We start from the raw sequence: 26,923 nt of genomic DNA, 5'->3' as shown, positions 1-26,923 counted from the left end.
AAACTAAGGACAAAGAAACCCTTTTAAGGTCGACACTTAATCTCGACGGCTAGGAGAGAAGGTTTCCAAGAGTTGTGTAGCATTGGTACTTCAAATGTTGGGGGTCTTCAGATAGCCTTTATTTGCCGCGAATACTCGTGGACGATACGATACGTGGCTGTGGACGATTCGCCCGTGGTGTATATCACGCTGCATGAATTAGTTTAAGGCACACATGCATCCAAGTCAGATCATCCAGGTTAGCCACTCAGGATTGGTGGGAGATTCTGACTTTTGGCAGTCTACAAGCACGTTGGATGTGCTGAGTAAGATTTCCGACCACTAACACAGAACCAAGCTCAGGTACTTGGGTCGCCACCTAAATTAGGAGGTTACAAAAAGTTTCCTCAGCACATATTGTTGCGTCACGCTCGTCTGCAGCCCACTTGCGTACACCTAGCGAGCCCATCTACAATTGCAGATATGGCAGTTTTGGTTGGCTCGGCTCCATCGCACATTTTCCCTGGTGGACTAATCTGATAGCAGCGGGGTACAAAGCGGATAACGAACCGGTACGTCATCGACTTCGACTGGAGCACCCGTTATCTAGCTCAAGGTCGGCGGGCTTGCTGGCGGGTTCGTTTCGGCTATGTTATTGTGTGTGGTGACTAAGAGCTAGGTAGGAGCGAGTGGCTGTCAGCCTGAAAGTCAATGATTGCAGTGAGTGGTTTTAGGCGGCGGGGCACGCCGCGACTCCTCGGCTTCGGTCGCACTTTTCTACAGCTACTGTCTTGCCCGGTCAGCGGGGTTTGACTGACAGCCGAGGCGCTCCGAATACTAACCCATGGCGCCCCACTTCGCCAATGTCAGCGACATTGACGAGCTGTCCCGAAAGTCCCCACTTTTCGTGCTTCAACCTCTATCTACATTCGCTGGTCCGGGGCGTACTACGGTATGATGGGTTAGCTCGCCCCACACAACAGCAGGGGTACGGAAGTCCATCGGGGCACAGTTCCAAATGTCACGAGCTCTGATTCTGTGAGGCATCTGATTGGGTGTGTGTATATTCTGAGTTGCATATGATCCCCGCTCTGAGTCCCTGTACATCCTTATACTGAAACCAGCTATAAGGATATAGCTATAGCAGTCACACGCCATGTACACGCCCAGCTACCCAAATACACATCGTGACACCAAAACCCAATTTGTGGCATTTTTGGGTAGGCGCACACCCACCGTACGGCCCGGTTTGAAGTAGGCAATTGATAGGGGTGCCGCACCACTTTGATACGGGTGCCGTAAGCTTACGGGTGCCGCACTTTTAGCATTTCCCATTGGCTCAAATCACACCTGTTAGTACACTGGTACGTGCTGTCACGGGCCGGATGAGATCAACTCAAGAGGTAATGCCACTGTATTGCGAGGATACTACGATGGAGAGGAAAGAGAGAAAGCGGGCAGGCGCGTAGACGCGTAGACGCGTTGATAGTCCCTGCGGCCTGCCCCGTGCGCCCTAGTTACGTATCGACCCCACCCTGGGTCCAGCACTCCGGACGTTCCCGTCACATCACCCCCCTCTTCAAGGCGCTCAAAACGGCCGCGTGAGCGCAAGTTGTCAAATCCTCACGATCGCCAGATGACGAAGACTCTCCGTTTCCGTCGTGCTTTCTTGGGCCCCCGGCCCAGTTTGATCGGTTGATTATCGTCAGGGTGCTCCGGTACGTCCGTATCCGCAGCAGCTGCGTCGACCCAGGCCTGTAATCGCTTCGGTGGCCCAGGTGCCTCTGGGTATTCCTCATGGAACTCCTTCAGTCGCATCGGTGCGTTCTTGAAGTTTTCGGCAGGGTACCATTCATCGTCGGGGTCGTGTCCGACCCAGTCTACCCTATACTGAAGCTGTTTGTCGCGCTTATTGTACCGCGACTCCTTGACCTTGTGAACCTCGTATTCTTTGGCGCCGTTGATGACCTCCGGTGGTGGCGGGTCCTCATCCTGCCCTGGCATAGGATTGTCGGGATAACGCCGCAACCGATCCGCATGTAGAGTTGGGTTTATGTGCCACGAGGAGGGTAAATCTAGGCGGTATGAATGCCCGACTTGTTCCACAATAGTCCATGGCCCTCTCTTCCTCCAGTCTAGCGCCTGGCTGGGTCTTGTACTCGTAAGTCCGCGCATGTCGACCCAGACTTTGTCCCCAACCGTAAAATCCGGTTCCCGGCGCTTCTTGTTAGCTTGGCGGATCTGCCGTTCCTGCGCCTGGTGGAGATTCTGCCTAGCAACTTTGATAGAGTCCGCAATTCGCTTGGCATACTGCTGGGCATCCTCCCTCGACAAGCGTTCAGCTTTTGTTTTGCAGCCCTCCAGGTCGGTTCTCTTATCCCAGTCGAGTTGGGATCGGGGCAAGTGGCCGAGTAACAGTCTCACCGGTTCCATACCCAGTGACTCGTGGTAGAGATTCATCTGCGCATAGTCCATCGACGGTAGTAGTTCACTCCAGTCGTCTTGGTAATGGTTGATAAACGGTCGTAGTCGGTGGTTCAAGTACTGGTTGTAGATCTCAGTGTTCCCGTCTGTCTGGGGGTGCTCTGCTGTGCTCAGTTTCTGCTTCACCCCGATAAGCTTGCATAGCTCATCCATGAAGACGGCGATAAACTGTGGTCCTCGGTCTGACGTCACCGTCTCCGGCACCCCAAAAACGCGGTAGACGTGGTGGTAGTACATATACGCGACGTCCTTCGCTGTCACCGTCCGGTAGCAAGGGATAGAAAAAGCGATCTTGCTGAGCCGATCAATAACTACCCACACGCAGTCGTATCCGTTCCTGTCCTTAGGCATGTAATGGAAGTCTGTTGTAACATGCTGCCATATCCGGTGTGGGACTTCCAATGGGTGTAGCAACCCGGGGGTCTTATCTCTATTGGCGTGAGCTCTTCCACACGGCTTACAATTTGCACGGAACCGATCGACGTCGGCCGATAAGCCCGGCCACCAGAACCTCTCGGCAACCAATCTGACGGTTTTGTTGCGTCCCGGGTGGGCTACATTGAGCTTGCAGTGATTCTCCTTGATGACCAGCGTTCGGAGAACACCGTCGTCCGGAACAAAAATGCGCTGGCTCCGGCAAACCACACCTTCGTTCATCGTCCAACCATCGGCCTTCCTCTCTGCGTTCTCTCGGTAGGGCTGTGATTGGGGAGAGGCCCTATTAGCCCGGAGGACGGCGTCAAGCAGCTTCCATCCCTCCGGCGCCCGGATAGCCTCTCTTCCAGAGCTGACCGAGGACTCGACAGCTTCGGCCCCGATCAATGCCACCTCTGGCCCTTCCCCGGAATCGGGTTCGGTACCGGGGCCGGCCATGACCTCATAGTCAATGGAACTAACCACCAGGTCCTGACTCAGTAGTACCCTGTTCCACGCGGCTTCTCGTCTCGCCTTCTGCGTAGCCAATTCGGACGACTTCCGGGACAGAGCATCCGCTACAATATTCTCTCGCCCCGGACGGTAGGTGATCTTGAAGTCATAAGGCGCCAGGTCGTCCGCCCACCGCGCCTGCCTGCCATTAAGGCGTTGTTTCGTCGAGAAGTACTCGAGGGCTTTGTGGTCAGTAATAACTAGGAATTGCCGTTGGAGCCCCAAGAGCTCGGCGTTCCATTCCTTCAAGGCCAATACCACCGCGAGCATCTCCTGGTCGTGAATCGGGTAACGCATCTCCGCGTCGTTCATCGTCTTGGAGAAGAAAGCGACGGGGTGCCAGTCTCCGTCATCACCTTTCTGGGTTAGTACTGCAGCCACCACACCTCCTGATGCGTCAGTCTCGACGATCGTATCGCGGAGAGGGTCGTACCAGGCCCGGCACGGGCCCGACGAAATCGCCAATTTCATAGCCTTCATCGCGGTCGTCTCCTCTTCGGTCCACCTCCATGGGATCCCCTTCTTCGTCAACAGCGTAAGCGGTCGCGCTATCCGGCTGTAGAACTCGACGAACTTCCGGTAGAAGTTGCAAAAGCCAAGGAAGGCCTGTACTCCCCGTACATTTGTTGGTTCTTCCCAGTCTATGATAGCTTTCATCTTTTTTGGGTCCATCCGGATCCCGTTTGTCGTAATTATAAAGCCCAGGAACTCCGTCTCTGTAACATAGAATTCCGACTTGTCGATGTCCGCCTGCAACCCTGCTGCGACCAGTCGTTCCAAGACTGCATTGACGTGCGCTTCGTGGTCCTTGACGTTTTCTGAGTAAATGAGAATATCGTCGATGTATGCCGTGCAGCAGACGTCTAGGAGATCCATCAGGACGTGGTTGATGTAAGCTTGGAAGTGCGAAGGGCCGTTGGTCAGACCAAACGGCACCACCTTATACTTGTAGGTCCCATACCGAGTCTTGAAGGCTGTGAGATCCTCGGATTCCGGGGACATCCGCATCCGATAGAAGGCCTGTCGTATGTCGAGTTTCGTAAATACTTTTGCCTTTGCCAGCCTCGACTGGGTTTCTTCTATTAGGGGTGGTGCACAATGTTCCTTCGCCGTCAGCTCGTTGAGCTTCCTGTAGTCCACACAGAAGCGCCATCCGCCGTTCTTCTTTTTTGCAAACAGGACTGGTGATGCGTATGGCGCGTCAGCTGCCGGTACGATAAATCCTTTCTGCAGGTGCTCCTCGATGTAGTTCCTCATCACTTCTAGCTGTTCGAGGCTCAACTTGTACATTGGCGGGACCTTCCGACTGTCGGGGATTGGCTCTTTCAATTCCAGCTTCATGTCAACGCCTGGCCGGTGGGGTGGCAAGACGTCAGACTCAGCCTTGGAGAAGGCATGCCGCAGGTGCAAGTGCTGTCGAGGCACCTTCGACTCTACCTTCTCCCTCAATTCGGGCGTATCCTTGCGAAGGTTCTCCCCTCCGGCTTCTCTCCGTTCTAGTCGTTCTTCGATAATCTTGTCGATCTCCTGGAGGGTGACTTCACCGATCCATTCGGTGTCCTCCTGCTTGACCACCCTCTCCTGCCATCTGCTGGCACTAACGATACTGATTTCGATTGTGACCCCCTCAGTATCAATCGTTGGTCGCCGTGGCAGGTCGGCTTGGATCATCGCTAGCTCGGTATTGAAGTCCCTCATCGGGAGAGAGGGCGCCGTATCCCTCAATGCCCTGTCCATCTTAGCTATGTTCTCTTTGGCGTCATCCGACCATTGCCTCCTTGGCGGGCGATCTCCCCTCCTGAGGATCCGAGGCTTGCGGGCCTTCTTTCGTTCTGCGCTCAATTGGTTGCGCCGTTCCATGTCGGCCTGGTCCGCTGGCCTTGAACGGCTAGGGCTCTTCAACGAGGACATCGGTATCACAATATCGTGACTAGGGTAATCCTTCGGCCTGTCGTCAGGCCATCGTAGGCGGCGATGTTTGGCAGAGATTTCCACGTCGTGCTTCTCGAACCACTTCCTCCCAATGATCAGGTCCTGGTGCATCCCGAGTTCCAACATCGGACAATTTGGCTGTCGTCTGCCATCTATATCCAGCGTTGCCACCGTGATGTGGGTAATCCGTTGTCGTCCGCCCTTGTATCCCTTGACGACGAGCCCCCGCCCCGGGATCGGGATTCGACGGCTCTGCAGTTGTTGGTGCATCCTTAGGGCTAGATCCTTATTCACAAAGACATAACCATCCGCTCCGGTATCACATAGACCTTTGACTTTAATTGCCAACCCTGAACTTGCTATGGTACAGGGACGGTAGAGCTTCTCCCCGCCGAGTAGTTCATCCATGTTTATTGAGCTCTCGTCAAAGATTAGTGACTGCAATTCAGGTCCTAGAGAGGAGACTTCCCCTAGGACTCGTCTTTTTCCGACTCGGAGGATGATGACTCATCTGATTCATCAGGGATCACAATGGTAACCTTCCGCCCTGCCTTCTTAACCTTGGCACGAACCTCGTTAACCTCACCCCCCTCCGGACACTCCTGGTGGGTGTGGCCGACTTTCTTGCACTTGAAGCACCTCCCTTCTTCGGCTAGCTTGCGGACCTCTGGGTCCTTGAAGGTCCATTTGCCATCAATCTTGATCTTCGGGTACTTGGGTGTTGAAGTTGTTGACTTCTTGATGTCCTTCTTCCCAGTGGCAGCCCCATCGCTCTTGCCGGTCTGTAACTTGCTGGTCCTCTTGCTGTCCTTCTTCGTCAAGGTCTTCGCATAGGCCTCTTCCACTACCGCAATGTCGCCAAGTGCTGCCGCAAAGGTATCGAAGCTTACTTCTTCGGCAAAGCGCTGCGTGGCCACTGTACGTTTCATCTCCACGGGCACCTTGTCATAGAGCTCTTCCTTCCAATCCCGCTTGGGGATCTTAGCGTCGTTCGCTGTAGCCAAGAACTTGACGTAGAAGCTACGCCAGCTACCATTGGTATAGTATCTCAAGGCCTTGAGCTCCTCGCGCGCCTTGATCTTCTTGTTCTTGTCCCGGAAGAGGGTCGTCAGGGCTTGGAAGACATCTTCAGCGGTCTCGAAGGCGTCTTCCTCAGCGTTCTCGGGCATGCGTGGTCGTAAATAGGCAGCCGCGATACCCTTGCAACGGCCGAAAATGTAATATATCTTGTCCTCCTCTTCAGGGTAGTCTCGTGGGCCGTCGCGTCGCAGCTTGCGTCTGGCCTTGATGAGCCAGTCTTCGAAGTCCGGTTCCTTGCCATCATCGAGCTCGGGTGGGTCACTCTCCCGCTTCCGGCGCAGCCTGGTCTCGGACGTCGTCTCACTCCCGAGAGGCGTGTCTTCGCGGAGAGGGGCAGTATGCTGTGCCGCCTTCAACCGTGCCAGTTCCTTATTGATCCGTGCCACCTCGGCGTGGGCCATCGCTTCGGCCTCAATTGCCTCATTGTGCTCTTTAATGAGTCGCTCGGTCGTCTCGACGTGCTTGTTGTGCAGCTCGATAAGCTCGTCTCGCTGCCCTCTGATTGCCAGTTGCTCGGCAAAGTTGCGAATTATCGAGGCTCGCACCTCAGGGTATTTCTGGACCATCGGCTCGATATTGTCGGCATCGATCGGAAGGTTCCTGAATCTCCCGTCCTGGTCTTTCACATAGACTGTGAATTGGACGTTGTTCGTGATCTCGGAGGTTCGAGCGGTCAAATCTTCTTCGATAGAACCTGCTGCGAGTCTCGCGAAGGGTCTGATGGATATCCCTTCGTCGTCTTCTGTATTGGTAGTCCCTTCGCTGTCCTCATCTACGGACTCAGCGAGGTACTCCTGGACCTGCTGATAAAATGCGCTCTCTCGGCGTACCTTATCGATGCCCTCTTTGTCGGCATTCCACGCGCCCAACTCGGAGCTCCTGGTCATGTCGACTGCTGATTGGTTCCAGTCAACGGTGGTTTTGTTCGTACCTGCGTCTCGCTGCAGGAAGGAGGATCTATAGTCGGATCCGACGCGACGATTAACCCCGCACCAACGCGCGTCAAAGTTAATCAAGATGTAGGTGAAAAGAATAAGTGATCGTAGTATAATGTCACGGGCCGGATGAGATCAACTCAAGAGGTAATGCCACTGTATTGCGAGGATACTACGATGGAGAGGAAAGAGAGAAAGCGGGCAGGCGCGTAGACGCGTAGACGCGTTGATAGTCCCTGCGGCCTGCCCCGTGCGCCCTAGTTACGTATCGACCCCACCCTGGGTCCAGCACTCCGGACGTTCCCGTCACACGTGCCACATTCTTGCCGACCTCGGTGTCAACACGATTCGCGCCTACGCCGTCGACAACTCGAAGGACCACGATGAGTGCATGAAGGCCCTCTTGCAGCTCTACAATGCCTTCACCAGATGCCGCTGCCGCCAATATAAGCTGCTGCAGAAGTCCAATTAGCCCGACTAATCCCACTAGTTAAATACAATCGCCGTTGTCAAGCAACTCAGACCAGTCAGGCAGTTCAACCATCGGCCTTGAAATATGTACTCACAGTGTGGCTAACAATCAAGCTCGAACTTGACAATTCTCAATCAAGTTCGACTTCTCGTCAAGTCAAGTTCTCAAGTCAAGTTTAAGGGTTGTCGTCAATCAATCAAGTTAAAGGAGTGTCAAGTTGTCAAGTACTTGACGTCAATAATTACCCGCTATAGGGTAGGCTGGATTTAGTATAGGGTAGGCAGGTTTTAGGTACTACTTATTAGGAAGGCTAGGAGAGGGAAACGTAAACAGCTTAGCGCAATGGCCCTATGGGTGGTGTCCCCCCCCCCCCCCCCCCCAAAAAAAAACCTCCTCCTACTCCATCAAATATCTATCAACAACGTGTCGAATCGACGCGTTATTATGTCGCTACACGCGTTCTGGGGCCAAAGTCGGCCATCAAGTACTCGAAACTTATCTTCGATGTCTTCTTCGAGGCAATCTACCTATCTAAACGAGCCGATATCGTCGACCGAGCAAACGTCAGATGAAGAGCAACCTCTCCATCGATCTACCTGCCCTCCACACACTCTCTCGTTCCCAATTGACTAGGGAGTGCTTCGGCGGCTCGATGGCACGATTCTCAAGGGTATACAGTATCGCATACGGGACAAGAGGAGCGTGGGCAGACGAGTAAAGGTCTCGTGGATTCAAGGAGAAGTGGTGGAAGCGAGAGGATTGGATAAAGACAGCAGAGAAGGAGCTCAGTGTATATTACGATCGTTTCGCTGCAGTCACGGTGGCCACTGAGCACGTCAACCAAGGCGAGACCTCTTCTCCTTCTTCCTCACCGACGATTGATGACGAATATGATGCTTGGGGCCATACAACAGATCGACCACGCCGTGGCAAGAGGAGGAAGGTGGAGACTGAGTGGGAAATCTGGATAAAGTAGGTGCCGTCGAAGGATGACATGAGCGTTAAGAATCCTCTGGCGTGGTGGGTGGACCGACGCCACGCATGGCCTATTCTCAGCAAACTTGCTCTTAACATCTTCAGCACGCCAGCGATGAGCGCAGAGCCAGAGCGCGTATTCTCTGACGGTAGTGAGCTCATCACCGGCAAGCGCAACGGCCTCAGCGATGACACAGTTGAAGCTGAGATGATACAGAAGAACTGGATTACTTCAAAGATCTTGCGCGGGATTGCCACACCAAGAGGTCTATACAAAATTACCTGATTAGGCATAGTACATCAAGTACTTGACAAGTTGTCAATCGAGGTCGCTGATTAGTCAAGTCAAGCTTCAATCGAGCTGAGATAGGTTCAATCAATCGAGTTTGAGGGCCAAAATTGAACTCGATTGATTGTTAGCCACACTGTGTACTCAGCCGAAAGCCAGAAGGAACAATGTATTGTAGTCAAACTGTAGTGCAGCAGAAGAATAATAAGTTGAATTGCTCGCCCCCAGTGGATTTGGGACAATACATCCCCCAGCCATTATACTTACCGTCCACGGCCGTAGTCGCTAGGCCATTTGCTTCCATTCTATGACTGTGATGACCCAGTTACTCCACGAAAACACCACCGTGACAGTGGCGGTGGTCCCTACAGTGTTAAGGCATGGTGGAGCGGACCAGCTCACCGCCTTGTGCGGGGTGGCCTGACGGGGCCGACGAGTCTTTGGACCAATGGGAAATGCTAAAAGTGCGGCACCCGTAAGCTTGCGGCACCCGTATCAAAGTGGTGCGGCACCCCTATCAATTGCCAAATAAAACGTTCATCAGTTGCGAATGCTTAGTCACATCGGTACTTTTGAGGGCCAGCAGTACCTGCACCGCTAGGGGTGCAGCTACCAACACGTGACTTTTGCACCGCTAGGGGTGCAACCAAGATCCGTCATATACTAGGCCTGTGAGTGTGTGCAAGGGATATCTCTTTTGCACGCACCCACAAGGCATTCCTTAATGCAATTGAATGAAGAGGATGATTTGGTGTATATTCAGCTATTCAATGCATCACATTTGATCCGTTGGCAACGTACCAGGCTGCGTAAGGCCGTGAATAACACACGATGCTTGGTCATAACACCACAGCAGTTATATATAAGTGGATGACTTCAACGCGCGCAGGATATAAAGCAGGACTCTTCCTCTTGGAAGAAGCCCTCTTTCTACACTAAGCAATACTATCAAAATGTACAACCGCAATCAAAACCAGCGTCAGAACCCTCAGGATATCCCTATCTTTGTGGATCATTCGGTAACACCAGCTGGGGTGTTGCAAATTAACAGCAACAACCCATTTATCCTACAGCCTATTGCTAATAACCAACAAACGCAGCACCCAGCCCGACTTGCTCATCCAACAACGATGCCATTCCCAGTTGAGTATTGGAGGGCTAATACAACCCTGCCAACGGATCCAACGTCCCCCACTGTGCTCTATGCAGACCCCCAGGCATATGCAAGAGCTCATACTACTGAATATCCTCCTCAAGGGCAGCCTGTTACTATACAGGTGCTGCCATTTGGATACTAGGTTAATGGAGAGTGGCATGTTGGGCATCTCAATGATGCTCTTTATTTACGGCAGCAGCGTCTTCATCCGGATGTATCTCCTATGTGGAGTTACAATTGGCTTCAAACTCTCGATACTTCATATCGTGGTATGAATATTACGTTTCCAGGCACTATATGGCCAACGGCTGCTATAGGGATGACTACCAACCTACCAGTACTTCGGGCAGTAGAGAGGTCAGGGATGCATATTTGGAATATCGATCAGAATGGGTATATTACGTGGATATGGCAGGGAACGCAGTGATATTATAGAAGAGTTCAATTAATATAATATCATGCCGTTATAGCTATATCTCATATTCTTATATAAGTGACTACCGAGTCTACTTCACTCTGCATATGAACTTAATAACAACTTCGTCAAATCAAGCTATTGAATTACTAAAGCTATACTCGGAGATTCGCCTTTTCTTTCTCTTTCAAATGATATACAGCAATTGCGTCTCCTGTTACTCGTGCAAATTTCAGCAGGAGGCATTCTTATCTCTATATACTCTTGCCTGTACTTCGAGATCTCTTTCAGCGGCATCCCAGATATCTCGCATCCCTCGCCGGCCTGAGAAAGGCTGCTCTGCCATCTCAATCCCTAAATTCTGTTTAACTCTCTCATTCTCAGCTTTATCCCAATCAAGATAACTCATCATTTCCTCCTTGGTCCAGTCTCTGATGCTATTTCCCGCCCTACAACAACTCCCCATTTGCTTGTAGTTAAGGCACCATTTATATTCTGCTTTGCTGTAACGTAGAGGCAGCCCCATAGCCTTACGGTATTGCTGATTAGTCTTAAGGGCCCCCTGAGGTAATGTGGTATACCAGGCTTGTTGTGCTCCTTTGTACCGTTGGAAGATAGCACGGGGGTTATCAGCTCGTAATGGAGATGCTAATCCAGCTGCTCGAGCAAGTAGAAGGTGAGCTTTTGTGGTTATTATTGTTTTTGTCTGTGTTCTTATGCGGGCCCCAGTCTTGGATACAGTCTCGGATATAGTCTTGGATACAGTCTCGGAAACCACAGAGCATCCTGTTAGAGATAATGGAGATAATGAGCGGGTGACAGAGTGAGTATGTGAATGCATTCCTGCGTGTGCTGGTGCAGAAGCCTGAGTCGGAGCCTAAGCTTGAGCTGGAGCTTGAGCCGGAGCTTAAGCCGGAGCTTGAGCTAGAGCTTGAGCCTAAGCCCGACCCTCTAATAGATAGTCGTAACGTAAGGGGCATATTTTAGACCTCATTGTATGGCCTTCTGTATGATATTTCGAACATATTGGCGGAGCTCTTGTTCGTACTGATTTCTCAACAGCTTTAAATACACAGGGCTCACGCTGTGTGCTTATTGGTAGCAGCATCGAATTAGCTATAAGACGATCAAACTGACTGTGTGGCTCAACAATAAGCTGGGGGGTTCCTGAGCGTTGGAGATACCAATGTGAATGGAAATGATGCAGTTGAAGGGGCTGCTTCTGCGCCAGTAAAGATTGAAGGATATGAGCACAAGGCAGACTAAGAGTCTTAGTGAAGACCTCTGTACATACAGACAGATCCTTTAATAGCCGTTCCTGCTGAGTCTCAACCTTATACAAGGCTTTGTGTGAGATCCAACCACATATGTTGCTATATAACATTCCAGACAGTCGAATAGGTGTGCTAATATGCTGCCTGCCTTGGTTGGCATTGAGTTCGGAAATCTGATTGAGCAGAACAAGCTTGATAATCCTCCAGGCCGCAAAGAGGTCAGCTTGTGAGGATTTCATGTGAGATTTGATAAGCTGATGAATGCCCTCGCCCCGTAACGTGACATATTGCTCAAAGTGAAGGTATTGGTTAACCCATGCCTTGACAAACCTCTCTTTGTAGAGATCAAGCCAGGTGTCCATAAGATAACCTACTTTATTGATATAGTCAGGGACGTAATGCTCCTTGAACTTCTTAAGCCTCTCGTTGTAGATGTCCTCAGTTGCTGAGGCTACAAGCTCATGCCAATGGCTATAGAACTCCTTCCACTCTTTGTATCCCTGAGGATTATTTCCCTGAGTGAATGAAGGCAGACAATAGCTTAGTACTGCTCTGTTGATATGCCACAAGCATAACATTGCAATTGACTCAGGGAAACAAGAGGGAGAGGCAATAGCATTCATACAGGCAAGACAGCGATCTGTGAGTATTACAGATGGAAGGGCTGCTTTATAAAGCTGATATATATACCGTAGCTGTCCAAGAGCCCATATATAATCAACTTCTTCCTCGCCACTAAGGAATGCAAATGCAATACAGAAGGATTGTTGACAAGCATCAATACCAACTATATCAAGAAGAGGCATTTTATACTTATTGGTCTTGTAGGTACAGTCCAATATAAGTACTTCAGGATATGATTTGAGGTATGCTAGTGACTGCGGGTGTGTAAATAACACTGCCATAACTCTACCACTCTCGTTAAGATTAAATTGACTCCAGAAGCCCTCGGATTTGAGCTGTTCGGCAAGAGCATGTATATTGCTTTGACCTTGAGTGAGCTTCCGTTTGCCCCGTGCAATGCAGTTGTAGATATCTTGCTGTGTGGCAAATGTAGGTAGATTGGTATGCAAGAAGGATCTAATCTCCTTTGGCGCAATGCCGGCATTGGCGAGTTGTTGGACTGTTGCTTCCTGCCGGTCTGATAGCTGACGATGAATTGGATGTTCCCGTTGAGAGTGACTTGGTTCGTGATTGTGTTGATCAAAGCCAGCCTCGGGACGATGCTTCAGACTCCATACGGTCTTATACATGCTTTCCTTTGCTATGACAGAGAAGCGGCATCCCATACGACGTAAATTACACTGTTCCTCTCCAGGCTTAGAGGCAGGAGCGCGCCCTCTACGGTCACAGAGAAAGGTAACTACCCTTCTGTTACTGACAGTCATTCTGGATCTCCCGATCACAAAGGCATAACCTCGTGGCGCTGCCCAAGCATTAATTGCGATACGGACTTCGTCCCGTGAGGCATATTCGCCTTCAGGAGGAAGGGCATCCTCAGGGAAGGGGCGGGGAGCCGCGGCAAGGGAATGGGGAGCCTCAATTGGGTTTATTGTAACAGGAGAAAGGCACAGCAAGTTGAATTAATACTGTAGAAGCTGTTGATCATTGAATTGAGTGCCAATTTGCAGTAGTTATCAAAGGCCAAAAATGCCTCTTAGATAACGGATCTTGGTTGCACCCCTAGCGGTGCAAAAGTCACGTGTTGGTAGCTGCACCCCTAGCGGTGCAGGTACTGCTGGCCACTTTTGAGCCTTGCATAACGTGTTAGCGCTGCGTCTGGTGGCCGACTCCCCACGAGTTAACCGCCGGCACCTTGTTCAGTTTGAACAAGCCAGGGTTTTAATTTAAGCATCCATACAATTATGAAGGGGTTCAACGCAAGAAGTGTGAGATGACATCAAGATGACATTAGGTAGGACTCTAACCATTCTTACATTCTGCTTAGATCAAAAAATATTGATATGGCAGGGGAAGTCACCAGTCAGGAGTAACTTCTTTAGCCCCAAAAGTTCCAAAACTTTAAAAACCAAAGGAAATGTTGCTCATGATTGGCGGACACGAGTCGGCAAGGCTGGTTCTTATGGTGGTCGAGTCCTCGGTGCTGACGCGGGAATCGAGGGAGTATCGGGGACAAGAAAAGGCCCGAGCCGAGCACGACCTGTGGCGAGTGGAATCAAATGCTGAGGTGACATGAGGTTTGGGACGAAAAGGAAAAGGATTATCGAAGAGTTAGATTGAGTAACAACAGTGTGATTCTTAGGAATTCGCGTTCTCCCCCATCGCTCCCAGTCAAAGCGTAACGGTGCCGCGGCTCCGAGTCAAATCTAGCTACGTATCTGGATCCCGCTGTGGCTTAAGAAATCATCGCTTTCTTCACTCATTACACTGTAACGCCAACGCAATGAAGGTCCTCTTGGGACAGCTCAAATTGCTTCAAAGGGTCATCAATGGCCCATGCGCTCCAGTACTTTCGTTAATTGGAAATTCATTTTTATTTATTTTGCGTTCCCTGATGATTTGACATTCTATATTCCGGTCGAGATCTAACCCGCCGTCGTCAAGATGTACGAGGTAATAGCGCTCATGCGCTCGCTAGTGAGCTTCAGGGACACCCTCAACAGTTCCCTACCAACCTCCGGCTGCTCGATTTGAATCTTGGCCCACTGCTCCCAGTCCATAAGCCAGACGACACAATCTCTCTCCACCACCGCAGTCGCCGTCCGATCAGTCTCGGAAAAGAAGGGGAGCTCGCCGCAGGTCGTGCCCGCCACCATGCTCTCGCAAAGCCATCCCTGAGGGAGGTCGTATTCAGCCCGGATGATGCCCCGTTCCAACATGCATACATGGGCAAACCGTTTAAACGGTCGAATATTTTCTCAAACGTTTGAACGGTTCAAAAATATCGCAAACGGTTAAACGAACGAATAAACGATTTAAACGAACGAATGAACGATTTATGACGGTGAGAAATATCCACTGCGCCTGCTCTAATACCAGTCGAAATAATGCCTACTATCATCGTCAACGTCCCGAGAGTCACCCTCCGGCCGTGGGATTCCGATTAGACCCATCCAATTCTCATGCAGAGGCCGTATGAGTCCTTGACGTAACCAATTACCCGTACATTCAATCATCTCGATAGTTTTGCATGTGATTCGCAATCTATCCCATGAACATGTTCTTCTTGCCCCAGAAAACGTCCTCTCCGGCTCCGATGACTCTGCTGGGATAGAAAGAATACAAATAGCCATGCGGCTAAGTTTCGGATACTGCTTTCTCTGCTGTGGTTGACACCACCACTCCAGAGGCGTACAATCCGGAGGGATATCTGTTGCATCAACGTTGATGAAGCTAGTGAAATCATCCCTAACATTCGCGTTAATAGTCCTAACCTCCAGCTTCTTTGATAGTATCGCGAGTTGATTTGGCTTCTTTGCCAGCGGTGGTGGCATCGACGTGGGGGTGGAGGGATGGTCGCTGGGTTGCTCGTAATTAAATTCCTTTTGCCAGAATGCTGTGGCAATGGCAATAGTATCTTCATGCCATTCCTTTGGCCAGTTCTGCTTGATATACGCGATGCGTTTACGGGGATCAAGGAGGAGAGCGGCGGCGTATACGGGAACCTCGTCAGTTAGGCGGTAGTATTTAGAGAGGATAAACCATCCCATATCGATGGCTCGAACCATCCGTTCGTCGGAGTGTTCATCTGACTGATATATCTTCTGATACAATGTTAGTAATCGACTTGATGTGGATAGATTGAAGGGTACCTTTTGTTCTTCGTAATGGAGTAACAACATATTCATCAGCATCAACGATTGTGAGATAGACGAGTCATCTCCCTCTGCATACAATGTTGCTGAAGCAAATGGCTGAAGAAACGTATGTGCTTTGCCTAGCAACTCCCAATCTCCAACTAATAGCCGATTGTCTCCGATGGCCTCTTCGTGATCAGACATGAAGGACTGGATTTTGTCCTTCTTTCTAATCGCACGATCAATGACCTGATACCAGGACGACCAGCGGGTACGATTATCCATCCCTAAACGCAGTCCCACTGCCTTATCCCACGCATTGTGGTGGAGGCTTGATGATGTTAGCCACACAGCTAAGCCATGAAGCTTGCGTAATGCAGGGACATTCTCAACGCCGCTAAAGTCGTCAGCCGATATCACGGACGTATTGCTAACCGTGCTGCCCTTGCGCTTGTGCTTTCTGGCCGGCTCTCCGTTCTTTCTCTTTGCTGTATTTCGTTCGGCGGCAGCCTTCTTTCGATGAGAGGCTAGGACCTCGGAAAACTGGGAGAGAAGCCCCTCTCCAGTGACACCGGATGCTGACTCGAGTGCTGCGACTAGAGCCTCTTTAGAAGATGCGAGAAGGAAGGCTTGAAGGGAAAGATTAATGATATGCGCGATACAGCGTATACGACGTCCTTTTGCGTTGAATTTAATCTACTCAATGTCAGCCTATAGCCTAAACTGCGTAGTTAACTAACCTTGTGTCTACTCATTAGCTTGCGTTGTATAGACTCAAGACATGTGTCGTTTGATGTCGCGTTGTCACCCGTGTGCCAACCAAGTTTTGACTGTATCCCGTACTTCTCTGAAGTATCGATAACAGCCTGCGCTTGAGCTTCTCCAGAATGACTCTCTGCACATTCTGGTAGAGATAGTAGTGCCTTACGAAGCTTGTAGTCTTTATCTACCCATTGTGCACACACAGCAAGTAGAGAATGTCTATGCGGTGATGTCCAGAGGTCTGTTGAGATATGAATCGGACTTGACGCGGTGGTGAGACTGTCCTTGATCTCGCTGCTGTAAAAATCATAGTTTGCTGCAATATATCGGACCATCGTACGCCGTGAGGTAATGAGGGAGTCTTTGATGTATGGGTTACACGCGAGAGCTAGTTGTTGAAACTCGTCCCATTCAATAGCCGAAAAGGGCACTCTCCGACGCGTGAGTATGCTGATCAATGCTTCCTGATATGCTTGCGGGTTGAAGGCATTTCGAAGTGCGTCCTCGCTTGCTACAGGGCGAAAATGTGCGGAGATTGAGCGCTGGGTGCCCGAGACAGACCTGGTGGATCTGGATGCAACGGGATGGTTGTTTCTGACGTGATTGGCAGCATTTGCCCTATGGTCGTATCGTTTATCTCCACACACAGTGCAAGTATAGATGGTTTTACCTCCAGTCTTGCGTCCGCGTGTATTTGAACGGTCCTTCGTGATGTCCATAATTGAGAGGAAGTTTGACGGCAATCCATTGACATCTGGGGGGTTTTCTGTAGCACCAATAATAGACGATGTGTCAGATGACATATTGGTAGTTAAAAGGCGAGATTTTGAATTTGGTATCATGGATTGAGACCCGATATCAATGGGTTTTGTGTCAACCTACACCGATACACGAATGCAGACATTGAACAAAAGATCAGTGTAGATTGAGGACCATCTCTTCTATCTAAGGAGCGACGAGAGTCGGTCTCTTATACCTGTGTTCAGTCTGCCGATCTAATAGGCAGCAGGCTGTTACCTGACGCTAGGTATGGTGTAGCGTTCACGCTGACCGTGAAGCTATTCACGATGGTCGTGATCCTTGCCCTTGACCTAAGCGAAGGTCTCCGGAACTTGACATTTTGAAAGATTTTTCGAGTGCCAGGGCTGGAAAATCGTTTAACCGTTCAAACGGTTTTAGGATGCCCTTAAACGGTTAAACGATTTAACATGCATAAACGTTTTAAACGGAACGAACGAACGAACGAACGAACGAAAGTGCCCATGTATGCCGTCGACGAAGTGTGCGCAAACAGCGACGTATTCTCTGCGATTGTGAGCTCGCCATCCATCGATCGAGAGGTTGATGTTGCTGAATGCAGACTGCACCAATTCGATGATGAATGGCAAGCGTGCTGCCATCGAATCCTTCACCCACTGCGAGAGCGTTGAGTGATGCGTTGGCAGCAGGCGTGCGAGCGAAGGCTTGCCATATGTGAGTAAATCAGTGGTCGCCTCGTCCGTGACTTCTCGGTAGCTGAGGCGTAGCTTGATGGCCCAGTCAATAAGCTTCTGCTTATATTCATCCTCATTAAATGGCATGACGAGCTGGAAGACTTCTGCAGCGTTGTTGGCGTCGATATCGCCGTCATCGATGGTCGAATTCGAAGGCCTTTTGATATTGTGGAACTCTATAAGATGCTGGATTGCAGCAGTCGTCGATTCTGCTGCAAATAGCTGACTGATATACCGCTTCTTGGTATGGCAATCGGCGCAGAGGAAGTACTTGTCATTACTATGCTCCAGCTCGGCTCCATATGAATAGATCCATGAGACCTTTACTCGTCTGCCCACGCTCCTCTTGTCCCGTATGCGATATTGTATACCCTTGAGAATCGTGCCATCGTGCCGCCGAAGCACGCCCCAGTCAATTGGGAACGAGAGAGAGTGTGGAGGGCAGGTAGATCGATGGAGAGGTTGCTCTACATCTGACGTTTGCTCGGTCGACAATAGCGGCTCGTTTAGGTCAGTAGATTGCCTTGAAGAAGACATCGTAGATAAGCTTCGAGTACTTGATGGCCGACTTGGGCCCCAGAACGCGTGTAGCGACATAATAACGCGTCGATTCGACGCGTTGTTGATAGATATTTGATGGAGAAAGAGTAGGATTTTATTTCGCCCGGGGGGACACACCTCATAGGGCTATTGCGAGTTTGCGCAACTTAGATAATTAGTTCTAAGCGATGTAATTGGCTAATTAGCGATATCTAGGGTATCCTCTCCTAGCCTTCCTAAATAAGTAATTATTGGCATCAAGTACTTGACAACTTGACACTCCTTTAACTTGATTGATTGACGATAACCCTTAAACTTGACTTGAGAACTTGACTTGACGAGAAGTCGAACTTGATTGAGAATTGTCAAGTTCGAGCTTGATTGTTAGCCACACTGAGATTCCACAATACCAAGAGCCATCAGGCTGCAACAAACGACGGAATGGTGTCCCCTCCCGGACCCAACGTCCAGTCAGGATGCACGTCTTAAACAACACAAAGAGGGTCATTTGGTCACCGACCACCGCTCGGGCCTCTTTCAACGCCTTGTTCATGATTAAATGCCCCTGCAACCTTCCAGCACCTCAGCTCGACCAAGGAAACATGTAGTTCGGACGGCAAAGTGCATGACGGTTTCAGTGTTGCTGCAAGTTTGAGTATCACGCAGCAATGGATCAATGCATTTCCGGCAACGTTGGTTGAGAAAACACCGCATCTTGCCGGTTTTATCCGCCTTGGCTGCTGCCGGTAGACAAGCAACTCATGGGTCTTCGTATTGTGTGAGACAAGATAGGGAAGCTCGGTTACAACCAACACCTGTAAGAGCTCTTGCGTAACAGTGATGCAATGCTCTTAGTAGCCAGCCATTACTCTTTGGTCAACCGTCCGTTCAAGAGATACTCTCCAATCACGGCAATCCCGCCATTCTCTCCCCTGTCCTTCACCACCCCCTCCATCGCCGTCGTCAAGTTCTTCAGAAACCCATCGTCCATCCCATCATCACGACAAGCCTCCAGAATATTCCTCAGAGCCTGTGCTTGCAATCCGATCGGATTCCCCAGGTTATCATCCCACGCCTTGTCATCCCCAGACCGAGCAATAAGTCCAATATACGGTATCAATGCGCCCAAGCACGGGTTCAGACTGCCTGACACAACAGGTTCAAGCTTCTCGTCGGCTGTGGTATGTCCCTTTTTGAGGAGTGCCATGGCGACGAACATTCCGCTAAACATGCCATACATGGATGACAGAGCAGCAGCATCTATGGCTGTGCCGAGATATTCCGGCCTTCCGAGCGGTTCAAGGAATGAGGCGATGGGCTTGAATGCTTGGAGGGTTTCTCCACTGACGACAAAAAATGACTGGGGCCCACCGATCATTTGAGGCGTTACCATGACCGCTCCGTCGAAGTGGTGTTTGGCAGAGTGGGAGGCGACCCAGTCTGCCATCTCCCGTTCTTGTTTCGGGGTTGGTCAGGTTGACAATAGTCTTTCCCTCGAGGGCAGGGGTCGGAATGTCAGCCAGTGCAGTATTGATTCTGGAGTAGTCGAGGAGACAGATGACAATGGTGTTGTTCCTGGAGATAGCACTCTGGACATCCGCTTCGAGGATAGCTCCGGCCTCAACAGCGGCTCTGACCTGAGGTCGAGCTGCCGTGCGGTTCCAGATCGTCACTTTGTTAGAAGCCTTCAGAAGAGCTTGTACGAGGGCGGAACCCATGTTCCCGAGGCCGAGAAATGTGAGAGATTGAGGAGTAGTCATTCTGAGCGTTGCAAGTGTGATAAGCAATGAGTGCTGAGTTTGTTCGTTGGTGTTCCAGATGTTTGTTGATTCAAGTCTGCTACGGAACCTTCCCAGCTCTTTATACTACAGTGCAGGCAATACATATCTTCACATTACGGCCCCATCTCTGTTTGAGCTACGCAATCTGCTGCCTCGCGAGCGGCTCACGATGCTTGAAGCCATCGAGCCGGGCTGTCATCCATCCGCGAGAGGCATTTTCTCAAGGTTTCCTTCCGACGTCTCAATGAGTTGTGAGTCACGCCGAAGTAAGCTGGCATGGATCAATTGAATATTTTGGCTTGGCTCGGATGAATTCGAGGTCGTTCGGAGGATGTTGAGGCTTAGAAATCAAGACCCGTAAGTGGAGGTGGTTCAATTAATCAGCATCCACACCCAAACGGCAGGTAAGCTTAAATTCCCGGTGGTTGAGCTGCTGCTAGCTCGAGGCGTCAATGTCAACGGGACTGGATATTACTACGGCTGCCCCATCCAGGCTGCGGCGCGTACTGGACAGACGGAGATCGTGAAGCTTCTGTTGGAAACCGGTGCAGACATCCACACATGTTGCAAGGTCGGTGGCACACGCCTCTTCGAGCGGCCATTGTTGGTGGCTACAGTGACATCGTGTAGCTGCTCATCGACCATGGCGCCGACGTCAAGCTCAAGGCAGTCAAGCTCCCAGGGCCAAGTGGAAGATAACATGGGTTCTGTATAATTAGTCTGCAGCGACTTTCATTCAGTTGAACTTGTTCTGGACTGGCACCGATCATTATCCCGCCCAAATTGTCTTTGTGTAACCCACGTCAAGCTTCCAAGTTCCGACTCCTCTGTCTTATCGCGACTGATCCCCAGGCTTAATATGCCTACTCAAGCATTCAGCCTAGGCCAGTAACAACGCAATAGAGACAAGTCACACGATGCCATCATCTTAGGCGGGAGCGGGGGTCTCCCCTCAAGTCTCGACGTCATGTCGACATCACACTGCAAACTCTCCCATCTGATGTCGACTGGAAGCATCTTACATGAAAGGCAGTCTTTTCCATGCTTTTTTCCCTCGATAACTTCAACATTTCTTAACTCCCGAGACAGTCTGAAATCTACATTACAAACATGACCATCCACCGAGCATCCCTTAGCGTGGTCCGCTCCTGTATCCGGCCCGGTGCCGGAGTGGCCCCACTTCGCCGATTCCAGCTCCGGCAGCAATCCACCGTCAGCAGTGACGGCGACATCGGCGGCCTGGGAGGGCAGCAGATCCCGCCACCCGGCCGCGGCGGTCGTGATTTCATCAAGCAAAACTGGTACAGTCTAGATGGCCATGGATCTGCCATGTGCTGACCACGACATAGGGTTCGACTTGGAGGTGCAGCTCTGCTCATTGCCGTGGGTGTGTCGTACGTGTCCTCACCACCAAAGAAAAGGGAGTCTCCCAGAGACCTGAAGGCTGCTTCTTCTACTGAGATTGGTATGGAGCCGCCGGTCAAATAATGGCCTGTCGCCGGGGTTGGCGGGCCAGGATACAAGGCGAATAGTAAGTTGGACACGGGGCAGAACGACGAATTGTTGCATTTGTTCTTGAAATATGATAATCATCGGAAGATCATCAGCTTGTAACCACAGGAAATGGGTAAAGTCTCGTTCTTCAGGATTTAATCCCTAGGAGGATAGTAAAGGTCTGCCTTAATCGTATGTAGGACTAGGTACCAAGTAAAGAACTGCTGAAATTGTAAAGCTCTCAGTGTTGACAGTTTGTCTCTACTCGTCTTCGATGGTACTGCATCTCTTGATGATTTTCTAGCGCCAATTTTCAATCACCCAATGCCTCTTGCGAAGTTGATCAAGGTTGGCTGTGATACGTGAAGAACCAGTCTTGGGCCTGGTGCTTAAGACTGGCATTATATGTAACATCACGTGAGAAAGGAGACCTTATGCTCCCGTCCTCAATTGTAGTCTTAGCTCGTCATCTATCTTTCTACATCTACATGACAACCTCACTTTATGTGACCTCCGCGATATATTCGCATCAGCTTGATAGCACGCCCTTCCTACAATTCCTTTACAACAATACCAGAGATTTAAAAATAACATGGCCATGTAGTTGGTGCAGTGCAGGGCCTACTTCTTAAGAGCAATCAGGAACCCGTCATAATTCTTTTCTCCAACTGTTTGGATGACGGTTGCATCGACCCGTCCATCTTTGCCAATTGCTTCAATCAATTGCCGTGTCCCTAACACGCGGTCGTCTTTTTCTGTTTCACTAGCAGACGCAACTTTTCCATTACGCACCACATTGTCGACAATGATAGCGGTACGAGGGCGAGTCATGGAAACCGCAAAGTTAAAATACGCCAGGTTGTCTTGTTTGTTGGCATCGATGAAGACGAAGTCGAAGGGCTGACGCTGTTGAGATTGTACTTGCGACACGAGCTGTGGAAGAACATCAAGCCCAGCTCCTTGGAGAATCTCAACTTGAGCTCCTAGCCCCGCCTCGGCGACATTCCTTGAAGCCACGGACGCAACTCTCTCGTCAATCTCAATAGTCGTCACCTTGACATCGGGGCCTGCCGAAGCCATCCATGCGGCACTATACCCGCCGAGGGTGCCGAGTTCAAGCACATTCTTGGCATTGGACATTTGAATCTGAAGCGTAAGGAATTTTGCCTGGGAAGGGGAGCAAGCGATGTCTGGAAGGCCGGCATCGAGAGAGTTTTGGTGGATGCGTTGCAGGGCTGAATGGTAACGATTCTTGGATTCGGATAAGAGGTGAGAATTGACATATGCATCAACAGCGACATGTCTGGGATCCGTCTCGTAAAGGGTGTCGTATTGAAGCAATTGCGTGGGTTCTGAAGCTGGTGCCATAATGCGTAGTAATGGTCATTACAAGACCCGGTAGATTATTCAGAGACGGAAGGGATACCGGGAAAAGGCATGTTGGGGATAAGAGAGTGCACTGAGAGATGGCCTTTATCAGGCTGCATTTATCAGGCTTGGGCATGTCAAACCGCGCCCTTCATTGCCGGACAAGATTATCCGTGTCCCCAGGCTCACCTCCGATTGGTAAGGGATTTCCCGGTGATCTGCCGGATCTGGTGATCCGCCGGATCACCGCCACTTCACACACTCAACATCAATCGACAATTACTCAACAACCATGGCGCCGATTGATGAGGCCCTTGATTTCCTGAAATCGTCGGAATCAGTTAATTATGCTGAGACTGCACGGCGTTTCAATTGCGACGAGACGACCTTGCGACGCCGACATCAAGGCAAACAGCGGTCAAGACGAGATGCCGACAGTTTGTATAAGTCACGTCTGTCAAAACAACAAGAACGGGATCTTATCGCTTATATTCATAAGCTTTCATCGCGTGGCATTCCCCCTACCTTACCTATGATAAAGAACTTCGCCCAGGATATCGCCAAAATCGAGGTCGGAAAGGACTGGCCGTACAGCTTCGTTCGACGCAATCGTGATGAGTTAGGTTGTATATGGTTCGACGGGTTGGACATCGCGCGAAAGAGAGCCGATAATGCCTCTAGGTATAGGGCTTATTTTGAGCTTGTAAGCCAATGCACGAAGCTTCCCTTTCACAACTGACAGTGGAAGATCCGCACAAAAATCGAGAAATACAACATCCTACCCTGCAACACGTATAACGCGGATGAGAAAGGATTTCTCTTGGGTGTGATCAATTGAACGAAGAGAGTATTTTCCATTAACATCAAAAAGCAAGGCAAATTGCTCGGTGCGTCGCAAGATGGTAATCGATCTTGGATTACGTTCCTGGCGTGCATCAGCCAGGACATGACATCGCTGCCCCCATTCCTCATCTATCAAGGCAAACCAGGACAAGTCCAGGACTCTTGGCTCAATGAATTTGACCCAGAACATCAATCAGCCTTCTTTACCACCTCAGAAACGGGGTGGACAAATCACGAGCTTGGAAAAGAGTGGCTCGTCGGTGTTTTCGATCGCTTTACTAAGGCAAAAGCTCGAAACGGTCGTGATTATCGCCTTCTCATTACCGACGGCCACTCTAGCCATGTTAATATGGACTTTCTGGAGTGGTGTGACCAGCACCGGATTATCGTTGCGGTGTTTCCCCCCCATTCCACGCATCGGCTGCAACCCTTGGACGTGTCGCTATTCAGCCCCCTTTCGACCGCATACTCAAATCAGCTTATCCAGTGGACAGCAAAAACACAAGGCCTTATTGGCCTATCGAAACGTGAGTTCTGGACTTTATTTTGGAACGCATTTGAGACTTCCTTCTCTTCCGAGAACATTGCGAGTGGGTGGAAACGGACTGGTCTCCTGCCTTTTGACCCAGAAGTGGTCCTATCGCAGATCACTGAGAAAAAAGATGATGATTCGAATACGGGTAGCGACTCGGCAGAATCACTAGCCCTTCAGCAACCTACGGCCCGAGATTTACGCCGACTTATTGACAAAGTAGTCGACAAATCCTCTATCGATGCTGACCGCAACAGCCGAAAGCTGAAGAACACCCTCGAAAGCCTGCAATCTGAGGTTGAACTGCTTCGATATGAGAATCAAGGACTCCGCGAGACAATTAGCCAAGAAAAGAAGCGCAGACAGCGCGGTAAAGCTCTGAAAGATCTGCTCTTTGATCGTACAGATCCAAATTCAGCTCAGGTGTTTAGCCCAGCAAAAGTCGCTCAAGCCCGCCTAAAGAAAGCGGCGATGGACGCCCAAAAGAAAGAGGAGGTTCTGCAGAAGGAATCGCAAAAGGCTCAGCGACAGCAGAAGGCGGCGGAGCAAAAAGCTCTCGCTCTGGAGAAGAGGAGGCAACGAGAGGCGGAAATAGAGAGAAAACGGCAGGTAAGGGAGGCCAGGCAGCAAGAGAAGGAGACCAATCGACAGATTCGACAAGAACTTAAGCGTCGCAATCTGGAAATGGCACATGAAATGCAACATGAACGACGGGTGGCTTCTGAAGGCCGCGAGAAGAGTCCGGACGTTCGAGACGAGATAATCGTCGCTCTTCCACTCATACCAGAGCCGCCGGTAGCATCACAGGCCCTAGATCTACCAAAAGACAACCGAAAAGGGAAGGCAGCGACCACTCCAATCCGTACCGCTCGTCCGAAAAGACCCTGTCTAGCTGTTGAGAGTGATCGGGAGATGGTAGTCGCATTTCGGGGTACCGGGCGGCCGCAGCGGAATAGCAAGCGACCACGATGGCTTGATGACTGCGAAATAGACTGAGACATATCTTATAGTTGCATTTTCATTATGTGTTTAATTTTGGAAGATTTGGGACTGCGGCTGTGGAGCTATTATAGATTGATGTCTGGAATGCAAGTAGGTGTAAGTCCGGCGAATCACCAGATCCGGCAGATCACCGGGAAATCCCTTAGCACTAGCGTGGAAAAATTTTCAGGCCCACCAAATTTGGCTGCTGTAGCAGCTGGTGCCCATCGGGTACTAACACTGCAATAAAGGAAGGATTGAGAGGGTTGACTTCCTTTACGCAGCAGCCACGGCCACAGCCCAAGGGCTCCGGCTATGATCGAGGCCTGCTGCCCTGACCAGCTGGGCAGCTAAGATAGCAGCAGGGTCACAGCACGGCTTGCGGGGGCCAAACGACACCGCTGTGGCTCCTATACATGCTGTAATGCTGGTTCAGACCTCGCAGCAAGTATAGCTATTGCAGCCGCCAGGAGCAATCACGACACCAGCTTCAATCTAGGTGGGCGTCGACCTTTGCCCTGATCTCTACGACTCGGCACTTAGGTACATAAGGCTATATCTTAGTCTTAGTACCTGCTTAGGCCTCCGGGCCTGAGCTGCCTTGGCCTTCGGGCCTCGGCACCTGCTTAGGCTTCCGGGCTTAAGCTGCCCTGACCTCTGTGTCTCGGCACTTAGGGGCATAAGGCCACCGTGTCTTAGCTCCTGCTTAGGCCTCCGGGCCTGAGCTGCCTTGGCCTCCGGGCCTTGGCCACCATGACCCCCGGGTCTTGGCTGTTAATCCAGGTCTATAAGAAGTCACAGAATCGGGCTACTTGTAGGCATCAGGGTTCTGGCTTGATGGCCCTGATCAATGGATGCTAGCTGCAGTGGTTTTTCCCTCTTTGCTCCCGCGAGGTTTTCCCATCTGCAGTTTTTCCTATCGTACGGATCTCGATTTCTGGAGGTTTTGAATGCCGGCAGGCAGGAATAGGAATACTGAAGAATTTCAAGCTGGTTAATAAATATGGGTATGCTGACACCCGCCCTGACAATCCGCTGACGGATACTGGGCTCGAAATAATAAGTCAAATAGGGCTGCTTAATTGCTAGATGGAAGAGGAAGAAGGATTGCAATCTCAGCTCGTGTGTGGATTATACGGGATGCGGACTGCAGGTCCGAGCTACGGGCCTGCTTGGCCTATAGCTCCGGCCCCGGGTTACTGTACTTAGGTTTCTTCAGCTGTTGACACCAGCCTAGCACGTCATCTTGCCCCCTTGGGGATTCTGTAGATATCTCAAGTAGATGTCTTCATGACGGTAATTAATCAACAACAACAACAACAACAACGGGGACATATGTGCTCGTAGAACGAAAATAAAGAACGGACATTAGGTACGTGAAAGCCTGCAAACACCTGCGCTCGCTTCCTCACCCTGACAAACATTCCATTCCTCGTTGGCGGGATCTTTCTCT

General features: G+C 50.6%; 7 protein-coding genes across 7 annotated transcripts; 3 read left to right on the top strand and 4 right to left on the bottom strand.

Moving 5' to 3' along the window:
* Nucleotides 1–287: 287 nt before the first annotated feature.
* On the bottom strand, nt 288–675 carry BGZ61DRAFT_463235 (uncharacterized protein). Its single transcript, XM_046247393.1, has one exon. The coding sequence runs from the start codon at nt 558–560 to the stop codon at nt 405–407; it is 156 nt and encodes a 51-aa protein (XP_046096592.1). The 5' UTR covers nt 561–675; the 3' UTR covers nt 288–404.
* Nucleotides 676–5,909: 5,234 nt separating this feature from the next.
* On the bottom strand, nt 5,910–6,422 carry BGZ61DRAFT_317161 (uncharacterized protein; the record flags this gene model as incomplete). The annotated part of the gene is made up of 1 exon (XM_046238887.1): nt 5,910–6,422. A coding segment is annotated over one exon (513 nt), but the record flags the coding sequence as incomplete, so codon positions are not given.
* A 2,117-nt stretch (nt 6,423–8,539) lies between these two features.
* BGZ61DRAFT_368385 (uncharacterized protein) lies at nt 8,540–8,785 on the top strand (the record flags this gene model as incomplete). The annotated part of the gene is made up of 1 exon (XM_046241886.1): nt 8,540–8,785. A coding segment is annotated over one exon (246 nt), but the record flags the coding sequence as incomplete, so codon positions are not given.
* A 1,241-nt stretch (nt 8,786–10,026) lies between these two features.
* Nucleotides 10,027–10,371, top strand: BGZ61DRAFT_485219 (uncharacterized protein; the record flags this gene model as incomplete). The annotated part of the gene is made up of 1 exon (XM_046249684.1): nt 10,027–10,371. The coding sequence occupies one exon, from the start codon at nt 10,027–10,029 to the stop codon at nt 10,369–10,371; it is 345 nt and encodes a 114-aa protein (XP_046096589.1).
* Nucleotides 10,372–19,336: 8,965 nt separating this feature from the next.
* On the bottom strand, nt 19,337–20,231 carry BGZ61DRAFT_539477 (uncharacterized protein; the record flags this gene model as incomplete). Its single annotated transcript, XM_046254791.1, has 2 exons — nt 19,337–19,797; nt 19,862–20,231. 2 exons carry the CDS (start codon nt 20,229–20,231, stop codon nt 19,337–19,339), a joined length of 831 nt encoding a protein of 276 aa, XP_046096588.1.
* Nucleotides 20,232–21,305: 1,074 nt separating this feature from the next.
* On the top strand, nt 21,306–21,740 carry BGZ61DRAFT_563031 (uncharacterized protein; the record flags this gene model as incomplete). Its single annotated transcript, XM_046255869.1, has 2 exons — nt 21,306–21,553; nt 21,602–21,740. The coding sequence occupies exons 1-2, from the start codon at nt 21,363–21,365 to the stop codon at nt 21,738–21,740; spliced, it is 330 nt and encodes a 109-aa protein (XP_046096587.1). The 5' UTR covers nt 21,306–21,362.
* A 362-nt stretch (nt 21,741–22,102) lies between these two features.
* Nucleotides 22,103–23,221, bottom strand: BGZ61DRAFT_463228 (O-methyltransferase-domain-containing protein). Its single transcript, XM_046247392.1, has one exon. The coding sequence runs from the start codon at nt 23,112–23,114 to the stop codon at nt 22,368–22,370; it is 747 nt and encodes a 248-aa protein (XP_046096586.1). The 5' UTR covers nt 23,115–23,221; the 3' UTR covers nt 22,103–22,367.
* Between the last annotated feature and the right edge of the window lie 3,702 nt (nt 23,222–26,923).

Source organism: Ilyonectria robusta, assembly GCF_021365365.1.
Source record: "Ilyonectria robusta strain PMI_751 chromosome Unknown BGZ61scaffold_34, whole genome shotgun sequence".
In the NCBI taxonomy this organism is placed as follows: Eukaryota; Fungi; Ascomycota; class Sordariomycetes; order Hypocreales; family Nectriaceae; genus Ilyonectria; species Ilyonectria robusta.
The sequence above is the reverse complement of the archived record's forward strand: the minus strand, read 5'-3'. Positions and strand labels throughout refer to the sequence as shown.

Bases quoted from the DNA above. Each gene is read 5' to 3' on its own strand.
- BGZ61DRAFT_463235 (XM_046247393.1), bottom strand. From the start codon at position 560: ATGACGTACCGGTTCGTTATCCGCTTTGTACCCCGCTGCTATCAGATT.
- BGZ61DRAFT_463228 (XM_046247392.1), bottom strand. From the start codon at position 23,114: ATGGCACCAGCTTCAGAACCCACGCAATTGCTTCAATACGACACCCTT.